We start from the raw sequence: 13,250 nt of genomic DNA on the forward strand, positions 1-13,250 counted from the left end.
TATACTGGGATTCATGCTGTTTGACTGTATGATACATTATATAATAGGTTTCATGACGTATTTCTGTGTGCTTCAGTGTGAAATGGGGTTCATGCTGCCGTTTTCTGTGTGCTATAGTTTTTAATGGGGTTCATGCTGTTTTTCTGTGTGCTACAGTTTATGATGGGGTTCATGCTGTTGTTATCCTGTGTGTTACAGTTTATAATGGGGTTCATGCTGTCGTTTTCCGTGTGGTTCAGTATATAATGGGGTTCATGCTGTTTTTCTGTGTGCTACAGTTTATAATTTTCATGCTGTCGTTTTCTGTGTGTTACAGTTTATAATGGGGTTCATGCTGTCGTTTTCCGTGTGGTTCAGTATATAATGGGGTTCATGATGTTTTCCTGTGTGCTACAGTTTATAATTTTCATGCTGTCGTTTTCTGTGTGCAAAGGTTTATAATGGGGTCCATGCTGTTGTTATTCTGTGTGCTACAGTTTATAATGGGGTTAATGCTGTTGTTATTCAGTGTGCTACAGTTTGTAATGGGGTTCATGCTGCCGTTTTCTATGTGCTACAGTTTTTAATGGGGTTCATGCTGTTTTTCTGCGTGCTACAGTTTATGATGGGGTTCATGCTGTTGTTATCCTGTGTGTTACAGTTTATAATGGGGTTCATGCTGTCGTTTTCCGTGTGGTTCAGTATATAATGGGGTTCATGATGTTTTCCTGTGTGCTACAGTTTATAATTTTCATGCTGTCGTTTTCTGTGTGCTAAGGTTTATAATGGGGTCCATGCTGTTGTTATTCTGTGTGCTACAGTTTATAATGGGGTTAATGCTGTTGTTATTCAGTGTGCTACAGTTTGTAATGGGGTGCATGTTGTTTTTCTGTGTGCTACAGATTATAATGGGGTTCATGCTGTCATTTTTCTGTGTGCTACAGTTTATCATATGGGTTCATGCTGTCATTTTTCTGTGTGCTACAGTCTATAATGGGGTTTATGCTATTTTTTCTGTGTGCTACATTAAATAATGGGTTTCATGACGTATTTCTGTGTGCTACAGTTTTTAATGGGGTTCATGCTGTTTTTCTGTGTGCTACAGTTTATAATAGGGTGCATGCTGTCGTTTTTCTGTGCTTCAGTATATAATGGGGTTCATGATGTTTTCCTGTGTGCTACAGTTCTTTTGGTGTTGTACAGATTGTTTGTCGTGTATTTTTAGTGTCCCTATTGTATGGATTTCCCCCTGTTTGCACCTCTCATACTGCTTCTTTTCCCATATACCAAAATGCAAGTTTTTGGCCCAAAATTTCTAAACAGTTTGGGCCATAATCAATCCCAATCTTCCTGTTATGGTTAGGAACCCTCTGGTAAGGTTTTATTAATATCTATTTATAAATAGTCAAATCAACAAAGACAACATCACCTAGACAAAGCACTATATTTGCAAAAAAAATTAAACATTACCATTCGAAACTTATGAATTATCATATGGCTTTGCTTTGTTAAAACAATGATCAGTAGCATAACTAATGAAAAATATTGACATAAAGTATAGAAATAGACATATGATTCCTGTTTTAAAGAAAAATAATGTTAAATAAGACCGGTTTGATTGTCAAAACAAACCAATAGAAAGACTACAGAATATAAAAAATATAATATTGTCCTTAATAATTTTGCAGAACAATGAAAACACCATCATTATGACTAAATTTCTTAATTACAGATCTAACATGAAATAAATACTATAAAAGTTTTTACATATAAAATAAAAACACGAGAGCAAATGTGACCAATATACAAGCAGAATAAGAGAACAGATTATAAAGCACTCACTGTAAAACTTGAACAATTGTGACCAATATATAAGTAGAGTAAGAATACAGACTATAAAGCACTCAATGTAAAACTTTCTAAAATGTCTTGCATTCTGTAAATATTAAAAACGACTAATGTAAACAATTTTACCAAAAAGATTTATATAAAAAAGTTTGCCATTATGGCTTGATTCCGTAGGTACAAATAGTAAAAATGACATTGTCAAAGTGATGGGTTATTTCACACTATGTTTTACCCACTGCCTGATTGTTATTAAGATTGGCACTTAAATCAGAGATACTCATTAGAATCCATGTGTTTGTCACATAATCATATTATCATAAATATAACATGCTTTAGAACCTATTATGCAATACATGTAATAAATAGCTAAAATTACCACAAAATGATTAGGGCTGTTCCAGAAAAAATTGTGGTGGGAGGGGAGGCTTCGAAGGCATTTATAATTTGACCCAACAACCTATAAAAAATTTTCATCTATTGCACAACCTACAGAATTTATTTACCAGGACACCCAAGCACACACAGAGTAGGAGTTATATAAGATGCAACAACCTATAGAATTCGGAAAAAGAAGTCATATCATACATTGAATGTCTTTTTTGTACAACTGCTGAAAAAAAAACTTTTTTATCAAGGAAACTCAAGACTTTTAGATTTTGGACTGATACTGTAACACACTTCTCTGTAGGTAACAAATAAGGTTCTCTTCCGTAAAGGAGGTAATCTGCAAAAAAATTCATGCTCAACATGTTTCTTTTTAAACACCTCCAAATTTGGTTCCCTTGATTACTCTTATCTACGACACCAATGCACATGATGCCCTAGTACACCCATCAATTTTGTCTGATATAAATCCTACTAATCTTAGGTACCAGTCCATATAAAATTCAGACAGTGCCAACATTAAAGTGATTCATGGTGAAGAAAAACCCACTGAACAAACGATGCTTTTTCAATTTACATATGCTATATTTTTATGTAACATTGTCCTTTCCATATTCAAATTTGTACTTTTCAGAAAATCATACACTTATCTCTCACTAAAATCAACCAAATCAAACCAAATCAAGAAAGATAACTCTTGCAAAGTGTCAATTTTGTGTACAATCCTCAAGAGCGAAACATCCAAATGAAAACTAAGACTGATTATGTGATCAGTAACTGTTTCTGAACAAGAAATAAAAATGAATTCAGTGGGTTTTTGACATGCATGAATCACCTCCTGTCTGTTTTTATAAAGTCTTTTTTAACTTTTATAAAGTTATAAAGCTACTTAAAATCTGAAAACTGTGAGCAATGTTCACTAATTTGGAACCCCCACTCCCATAAGATGACAAGCACTATTACCTTCAAATTGCGAATTTAACATGGAAGATACACAATAATAAAATGAAGATTCTGTGAAAATTCAACTGAGTGGAATGGGACAAGTAACAGATAAAAGATGGATATTCTTCTGCATAATAGAAGTATGGAAGGAATGGTGGATATCATTCATATGTACATATCACTATATACCCATCACTTTGAACACCCCTCACTTTAAATAAAAATGAAAGGAATTATTCCTTCCATGAAGACAAACATTACATTAGAGGTGTCTTAATTTTGAGTTTTGACTTATCATAAAATGTGTGGAGGGAGAGGCAGACAACAGTATCCCATAAAAGGCACATAAAAAAGCTAATCTATCTACTTATTAAAAATAATCATAATTGTAAAATAATGTAAAATAAAAATTGATTGATACAGGTATCTTTTTTAATTCATTTTGCATTGATAGCTGCTTTGACTAGTCTAACTCAGACTAAATAGACAAACTGGTTATAAATAAACAAATCAATTCTACAAAGTAATGAACCTTAATTGTTTGATTACCCTGTATTAATATTTAAAATCTTAAATTGGAAGTAAAATGTATGAAAAACTATGGTAACTGACTGAGAATATTTACTCTGTTGTGTAAAATACAATAAAAAAAGTGTTGAGTCTTAAAAGGCAATACACATTCATACATGTTCATTAAGATAGAAACAGTAAACATATACACACTATACCACAACACAACAATAGGTCATTCTACTCTCATAATTGATAATAACATAAATAAATAAGAGAAATCATTAAAACATATTCATATTTTAGTGATACATTATAACACTGTTGGTAGGCTAACAAAAGTAAGTATCTCCACTTGGACTTTGAACGTATATGATAATAAAATAATTGACTTCTAGCATAGTGAAAAAGACTACTTGTTAGAATGTTGAACTGTGATAACATATGGCAGTACCATATACATACATGTATTAATTCCTAAATTATGGCAGTACCACAGACATACATGTATCCTAAATTATGGCAGTACCATAGCCATATGTGTATCATAAATTATGGCAGTATCATAGACATACATGTATCCTAAATTATGGAGTTATGATGAAAATGACTATGGTGAAGTTTAAGGTCAACACTTTACAATGCAGGACTTGATATCCAAATATAATTTGTAACATAATCTAACATAACTTTCTGATTATTCAGTTAGTTTCCCCTCCTACTGTTTGAACAACTAGTACCTCAATAAAATCATGGCCAGGGTTTTTAGATGGATTTGCAAACAAAAAATTAGTTCTTTTGGTCAAAGTTTTGATGCACATTTGAATTATACATCATAAGACAAGTTGTTTTTCTTTCTTGAATATAAGATTATGAAAGTAAGTTGTCAAACAACAAGAGGCTCCCAGGAGCCTGAATTGCTCACCTGGTTGAATTTTGTCTTTCAAGGGCAGTAAATTTAAATAGTTTTCAAGATATTAGCTGAAAACTGTAAAAAAATAAAGCTGTCATTTGTCCCCTTTCAAGGGCAATAACCCCTACAAGGAATCATCTGACAACATTTTTCCCTGAAGACTTTTGTAATCCTAATAATAAGGATCATTTCAGCTATTGAAAGAATTTGGCTAACCCTAACGGTTTTGGGGATATATGTGAAAAACTACTGTCTGAGCCTTTGTTCTATTTTTAGTAACAGCGGCCATGTTTTTTGTCGGATCAAAAATCCCAACAACAGTTCTATGAAAGATACCCCAAGGAACATTCATACCAAGTTTGGTTCCAATTGGTCAAGTAGCGTCAGAGAAGAAGAGTTTTGAAAGAAATAACATAAAAAATAGCAAAAAATGTTGAAAAGGGGCAATAACTCAAACATGGCATAACAGATTAAAATGAAAATTTGACTGCAGATAGATCTCATCATGCTGAACACTTTTATCCATGTCAGAATTTAGCTAAACCTTACGGTTTTGGAGATATATGCGAAAAACTACTGTCTGACCCCTATGTTTTATTTTTAGTAACAGCGGCCAACTTATTTTTCGACAGATCAAAAATCCCCACATCAATTCTATGCAGGATAGATACCCCAAGGAACATTCATACCAAGTTTGGTTCCAATTGGTCAGGTAGTGTCAGAGAAGAAGAGTTTTGAAAGAAATAACATAAAAAATAGCAAAAAATGTTGAAAAGGGGCAATAACTCAAACATGGCTAACAGATTAAAATGAAAATTTGACTGCAGATAGATCTCATCATGCTGAACACTTTTATCCATGTCAGAATTTAGCTAAACCTTACGGTTTTGGAGATATATGCGAAAAACTACTGTCTGACCCCTATGTTTTATTTTTAGTAACAGCGGCCAACTTATTTTTCGACAGATCAAAAATCCCCACATCAATTCTATGCAGGATAGATACCCCAAGGAACATTCATACCAAGTTTGGTTCCAATTGGTCAGGTAGTGTCAGAGAAGAAGAGTTTTGAAAGAAATAACATAAAAAATAGCAAAAAATGTTGAAAAGGGGCAATAACTCAAACATGGCTTAACAGATTAAAATGAAAATTTGACTGCAGATAGATCTCATCATGCTGAACACTTTTATCCATGTCAGAATTTAGCTAAACCTTACGGTTTTGGAGATATATGCGAAAAACTACTGTCTGACCCCTATGTTTTATTTTTAGTAACAGCGGCCAACTTATTTTTCGACAGATCAAAAATCCCCACATCAATTCTATGCAGGATAGATACCCCAAGGAACATTCATACCAAGTTTGGTTCAAATTGGTCAAGTAGTGTTCGAGGAGAAGAATTTTGAAAAAATTGCTAACAACGAAGACGGACGACGACGATGGACGCCAAGTGATGGCAATAGCTCACATGGGCTTTAGCCAGGTGAGCTAATAAAGAGATAAACTGAGGCAAATGCAAATTAAATTAAAGGGAAAAACTGCACGATATGATTTTTTTTATGACCAAGCTTAACAAAATAAAAAATGTCTAAGTAGATGCAAATTTTCAGCTGTATGTATGAAGTGTAGTGAAATTAAAGCCTATTAATAGACTATTTTTTAAAGGTTGATGACCCGGCCATTTTGTTTATACATATATGTAATGCTGAGTTTCTTTAAAAGTTCAGTGAGTGATGTTTAGAAGATATGTTGCTAGGCAGACAGTGTGGTTCCAATATATTGCCCAGACATAGCTTCCCAGGAGGTAATACAGAACAACAATAACATAAACCAACAAAAAATATCAACTAAAGTCATTATTATTATGGAGTTTTGACATCATTTGATGCTAGTAATGTTTCTTCACCTGATGACCTTTCACAGAGGTCATCCACATGGGACTGAAGGTCCCCTGTGGACTCCCCTGACACATGTGAGTCAGCTGAGTAATACTCAGTTCTATCACTACTACCTTTACTCTCTGAACCACTGAGAGATGATTCTAAAGGTTGACAATAGTTATCAGCTTGTGTTTCCTGATTGTTTCCCATGAATTCTGGCTCTTCAATACAATTATCTCCCTTAGAATCCTCTTCCTCATTTTGAGAAATTTGTTGAGGTGTTACTATGTTGACACCATGTGGAATTTGCAGTGGTGTAACAATGGTAACATCACCAAATCTTACAGAATCTGCAGAACTACTCTCGACATAATATTTCTTTCCGATTCCATTTGATAATTCACCACTAGCGTCATGCCCTGATTGACCAGATTCACCACTAGCCTCATGCCCTGATTGACCAGAGTAACTAGAGCATCCATTAAAACTTTTCTCAGATCCTGTTTCTTGTTCAGTCTCCTCTGGAATTGTTTCAATATCATCAAAATTTAAATGGTTACTATTGACTACAGGATGTTCAGAAATAGTGGAAGATGTGTGAGGGGTTAAGTGTTGCCTGTAGCTACTAACAACACCAGCTTCCTTACACATATTATAGAAGACAGTAGTAGTGTCTGCTAATAGATTATCTGGAGTGTCATATTCTACTATCTCACCTTTATCCATTACCACAATCCTAATAAAACATACAACAAAATAGTTAATCTTCATTTAAGTTATTATAATGATAGGAGTACCTTACTGATTTTTTTTTCAGTGTATGAAAGGAGAAATGTCATTAACAATGGGTCAGATTAAACAAAAAGATATCAGAATCCAAAATTTATTTTACACTAAAGATTAGAAAAATGGGTTATTTTAATAGAATTAAGGCATTCTGTACATGCTCATTGTGTCATATTTTTCCTTTCCCCTTTCCTCTATCTAGGACTTGACAGTTTATGAACAACTTACCTGGTAATTTTAGCAAAGCTGAGGATGCTTACCCTACCAGTGCACCTGGTCAATGCTCCCAGTTTTTAGTGGAATACTAGTTGCTCATTTACTATTGTTTCTCTTAAAAAAGTGTTTTTTTTTGTTATTTCTTTGTCTAGTTGTTATCCTTTGATAATAATAGACAAAAAGTTTCAAAAATTGGTCAAAGACAGAAATTACTGAATTTTGTTTAAACAAGAAGTAGATGTCCAACGACCTGAATTACAATCCCACAATATGAGACCTGTACCTAATGTTGGATACCAAATATCAAGGGCTGTGATTGGACATTGCTACAAAAGTGTTATGAAAATAATATCCCCATCGATATTCACTGTACTATAACTAGATTTTCATATGAAATTTGGCCAAAAATGTGTCAAAGACAGAAATAGCAGAATTTTAATAACAGGAAGTAGATGTCCAACAGGTCTGAAAATGGATTCCACGACAATGGACTTGCACCAGATGCTGGATATCAAATATCAAGAGGCTGCAGTTAGTAGTAACTAATGAAAATGTTGGGAAAATAATTTCCCTGCACACCCATCCTCCTACCTACTTACGTGACCAACATTCACCATACCATAACAATATTTTCACTATGTGAATTTTGGTAAAAAATTTACAGGTACAAATATACCTGTGAGTAATTTAATGACTAACATAAAGTTTAACCTTGATCTACGGATTACTAAAATTACTGACATCAACTTTAATCTTGACCTTTGAAAAATTCAATGACTTATATCAACTGACCTTGACCTGTAAATAATTGGCTAATGAACATCAAAGTTAAATTTTAAATAATCTAATGACTGATTTCGTCCTTGACCTTGAATATGAGTACATGAAATAAATAAACTGAGGCCAGGTAACATCACAATCAAGTTTATTTTGAATTTCTGTGGTTTGATGAAAATCACATGAAATTCTTACCTATCATAATCCAGGACAGATTTCAGTCTGTGTGCTACACATAGTACAGTGCATTCCTTAAACTCTCTGAATATTGTCTGCTGTATCATTTCGTCCATACCCAAGTCAACAGATGCAGTGGCTTCATCTAGTACCAAGAGCTTGGTTCTCCTTAGTAAGGCCCTACTTAGACACACAAGTTGTCTCTGACCCACACTGAAAACATGGTTTTAAACATTAGAAGTTCTTTTTTAAGTCGCCAATATTGTTAGCCACTTCTTGAACTTGTAATTTCCGTACTTAATATTCGCACATTACTTGCATAAATATGTAGTGATACGCCACGTAATGTAGCTGATCCTCGCCCTGTTTACCGCCATAGCGTCATAGTTCTAGCTTCTTACAGGATAAAAATGTACCTCTTAAGTAAAATACATGTGTGTCTTACGTGTGTTTCTTGCTTGTATGAGAAAGGGAAGTTTACATGAAATGATCGGTTAGATTTGAACATTACCCAGTTTCCAATTTAGGCACTGAGGCTTGTTACAAGACTATATAAGTCATACACATTAGCACACCCTGATATTTATGAATATTCATTGCCAGCTACTCAATTTTGTTCCTAAACTGGTTCCCTGGTCAATATTATAAGTGAAACAAAGATTGCTACAATGTACCTTTTTTAAAACATATACCGTATTTTCCAGACTATAAGTTGATGTGGAGTATAAGTCAAATTGCCTAATTTTGACCAAAATATATGAAAAAAACATAGACAAGTTGAGGGTCAGATGTGTGCATTATAATAGATCGTATATGTCAGTGGAGATCCAAGTTTAGCGGTTTGTTTTCAACAGCAGATTATTCCAGCAATGTTACTAAGTATAAGATTTCTGAATTAAATAAATATCTGTGTTTTTCAAAAAGTGCAAATTGTCCGCGAGTTCAACTATTTTTATTGAATGGTGTGTCAATGGCTCTGAAGCCATAGATCCTCAAGTGTACGAAATCATAAACATGTCAAAGGTGGGCAGCCATGTGTGAAATAAGCGGGAAATTTGTTTGATATTGTTACCTGCAAATTTGGTTCCAATAACCCATTTAGATAAAACCTCTACTGAATTATAATTTGAGCAATGTGCGAATGTGTTACGAAATACCGTAAATGGGTATAAATTTGCATATTAAAGGACCGACAACTCCAAAACACTCGAAATGTGTTTTCCAAGTTAAACAAAAGTTGTGTTAATGTATCTTCTACAGTTTATTTATATATTTTAATGGTTTCAAAGTTTCAGGGTTTTTATTAACACCATCGTATTCATTCATTAAGGATAGCCGCAATGATCAATAATGTATCAATTCAATCGCCCGTTTGACTGTTTGAATGACGGCTTTACCAAAAATATTGATATTAAAGCAATCAAAAGTGAACTAAACAAATCTAATGAAATGCATTGTTGATGAATATTTTTCTTGAAAAATCCTTACATAAGTTCAGGCTGACACTTTGCTGAAAAAAAAATATTGACTTATAGTCCAGAAAATATGGTACATGTCTATGCATGTTTTTTGCTTGTATTAGAATGGGAAGTTTACATTAAAAGATAATATGATCAGTTAGCATTGAATTTATGTAATATTACCCAGTTTTCGATTCAAACACAGGCATTCGTTACAATTTATTATATATAAAGGTCATATATATTATAAGGACATGGATATTTATAAATAGCCAGTTTTTTAATCTTGTTCCGGATGATTGAAAACATTCGAGTCATAACGGTTACGAAAGAGTACACAATACTATCAAGGGAGCCAATAGTTTAGCGGAAATCACCCAATTTTAGAGCATATCGCATGTGTACCATTTTGGATGTTGAAAGTAAGCCAAAATCAGTGACAGTGAATATTCAACGATTAGCAACTTTAAAGACTTCAGTCTTTGATTTTAGATTTCTATGATAAGTTCTCTGTACATCTAGTTATCATTCTTAAGATTTAATACAAGACAAATAAGTTCTTCACATGAAAATTCCTTTACAGGAAAAGACATCAGAGAAACCCAGCATAAACTATAAAAACTGAGAGTAATACTCACAACAAAATATAGAGGAAACCCAAAAGTCATTCAGATGGATACAAAGATGCACAATGGAATAATATGAAAAAGAATGTGTGAAAGTTTTATCAAATTCCATTCAGCTGTTTTAGAGGAATTGGGATGTACAGTATGATTACCATAAACCTCAAGCAGGGGCATAAAAACTAGAGCTTCTAGGAAGCCTGAATTGATCATCAAGAAACAACAGACAAATTGACGGCAACAGCTAAATAAAGCACAGACAGAAATCTAGTTGGCCAAATAAACCAAGCACAAGTTGACAGACAGACAAACAGACTCTAATGATAACAATACATAGTTCCCTGATGGCTGTATATATCACTGATCCAAATACTATCTTGGATCATCAACTATAAATGACAAACTGAGGAAATGACCTTGATTTTGAACAAAAGAAGGAATATGGACAAAGACAAGGAAGATGTTCAAGTCCATTTAACAGATGCAGATTTGCAAAGTTTTATGCATTGACAATTGGACAAATTAGGTTTCAAATAACAGATGACTGATTTGTCAAAAAAAAAAACCAAAACAAAACAAAAAACAAATCAATATCTTAAGTCTTTGGAAAAATATGTGTAAAACTAAAATTATGGTACATTGCGTAAAAAATTCAGGAAAGCGGTACAAAATGTAAACTTGATCTGTAACTCAATAAGGTGGACTCACATACCAAAAATCAGCTCATTATCTTCAAGCGTTTAGAAAAAAAGTGTGGAAAGCTTAAATTTTGGTAAATTCAAGGGCTATAACTGGGACAAAAATCAGCAAACGGAAACATATTGTTAACTTAATCTGTAACTCATCAAGGTAGACCCACATATCAAAAATCAGCTCAATATCAGCAAGCATTTAGAAAAAATTGCAGAAAAGTTAAATTTCGGTAAATTTTTTTAAAATTCAAGGGCCATAACACAGACAAAAATCAGCGATGCAGAAAAAAACGTAAACATGATCTGTAACTCATCAACGTTCACATATAAAAAATGGGCTCAATATCTGTAGGCATTTAGGAAAAGTTTTTATCCGGACTGACAGACGATGGAAAGCATATATAAAGCCCCTTTTGGCTTAAGCCGGTAGGGGACTAATTACCTGAGATTTTGTCCTCCTTCCCCACACTGGAAATCTAGTTGACTTGGTAAGTCCAGAACTGTATCTTTTAACTGAGATTGCTGAAGCACCATCCATAATTGCTCATCTCCATAGCAACAGTATGGGTCAAGGTTAATTCTCAAAGACCCAGCAAACAAAACTGGATCCTGCATAAGAAATGAAGCCCATAGTGTCATTTTGACATATAACAACCTTAAATCCATAAAGAATTAAAAATTACACAATACTCTTCATGTTAGTTGAAAATGATGTGTCTCGATCATAGAGTAAAAGTCAAAGAACAACAGCAACACTCAAGATTATGTACCTAGCAGAGATCCAATCTTAGCAAATTGACCTTGACCTTTGACCTTAACATGCTCCAGTGGGTCTGAAAATATACTACACTTTACAGGACATCAACTCTAATCCTATGTAATTTACCTGTGGTAATATTGTAATTTTTTCTCTGAGATCATGTAAACCAATAGTGTTGATTGCCACACCATTTAGGATTATCTCTCCCTCTGCTGCATTTGCTAAACGGAATAATGCTGAGACCAGGGAAGATTTACCTGCTCCTGTCCTTCCAACAATTCCAATCTGAAACAATACTCCAACTTATGAACTCACAGAAAAGCACTGTACACCAACTTATTTTGTTTAAATATAAAATATTTTCTCAAAATCTTTTGGGAAAGTGTGAAGGACAGATGGACACACAAACAAGGTAATGATAGGGGTTATATACAGTCTCAAGTGTACAACAAAACACAACTCTTAAAATATGTTTTTACCTTTTCTCCATGTTTTATCCGTAGATTAATTCCTTTGAGAACCAAATCAGTTCCTTGTTGGTACCTCATCGTAAAATCACGGAAAACTACATCTCCTTTTTGAGGCCAGTGGACTGGTTTTCTACCCTGTCTCCAAGCTCCCTTTATCAATCACAGAGGTAGAGGCAATTAGGAAGTCAAAATAATTTTAAGTATCAAAATAGTTCAAAATGTCAAAATACATGCAGTAAAAAGAATCATATGTATAAAAATATTTCAAAATATCAAAACACCTAAAGGTATCAAAATATTTCATTCAAATAATTTTTGTAGTGTTTGATCCTAGAGTTTGTGAAAATTTTGAAATGGGTTGTCAATGAAGATGCTTGAAAATAATTAATATGAATTGTTAGAAAATGCCTACTCTTTGATAATTATTGACCATATTAACTACATGATGAAAGGGACTAAATTCAAGTTATAAATAGATATTTTAACCATAAATCATATATGACAGGATTTTCTGTCATAATTTTAATGAAAACAGTTAAAATAACCACTACATCACAGCAAATCACAGTAAAGAAGTATTACTAAAACTTTAACTGAGAAATTTGTAGGCCTTTTCATATAATCATTTTAACATAATAATCAAGGAAATTTCCCTAAAATTATATTGAAGAAATAAAGTGTTCTTGCTCAACTCCTACTTTGTAAAAAAAAAGACAAAATTGAAAATCAAAATAAAAAGATAGAACTTGGTAAGTAAGGACTGAAATCTATATTACCTTTAACACAGACAGTATAAAACTGTGAAATGTCCTTAACATCAAAGACAATT

At 33.3% G+C, this 13,250-nt stretch overlaps 1 protein-coding gene across 2 annotated transcripts in view; it reads right to left on the reverse strand.

Annotated features, from left to right (window-relative positions):
• Window positions 1–1,404: 1,404 nt before the first annotated feature.
• The window catches only part of LOC148610920 (ATP-binding cassette sub-family C member 1-like), a 58,917-nt gene continuing 47,071 nt past the window's right edge, over window positions 1,405–13,250 (reverse strand). For both annotated transcript variants that reach the window (XM_088590836.1, XM_088590837.1), the window contains 5 exons: window positions 12,431–12,571; window positions 12,078–12,236; window positions 11,634–11,800; window positions 8,435–8,629; window positions 1,405–7,196 (listed from right to left, as the gene is read on the reverse strand). In XM_088590836.1, the coding sequence (XP_088446962.1) occupies window positions 6,443–7,196; window positions 8,435–8,629; window positions 11,634–11,800; window positions 12,078–12,236; window positions 12,431–12,571 (1,416 nt within the window). In that variant the 3' untranslated portion in view covers window positions 1,405–6,442. The remainder of the gene's footprint in view (window positions 7,197–8,434; window positions 8,630–11,633; window positions 11,801–12,077; window positions 12,237–12,430; window positions 12,572–13,250) is intronic.

Source organism: Perna viridis, chromosome 7 (genome assembly GCF_037379345.1).
Source record: "Perna viridis isolate PV_CMFRI_1.1 ecotype Kerala chromosome 7, ASM3737934v1, whole genome shotgun sequence".
Classification (NCBI taxonomy): domain Eukaryota; kingdom Metazoa; phylum Mollusca; class Bivalvia; order Mytilida; family Mytilidae; genus Perna; species Perna viridis.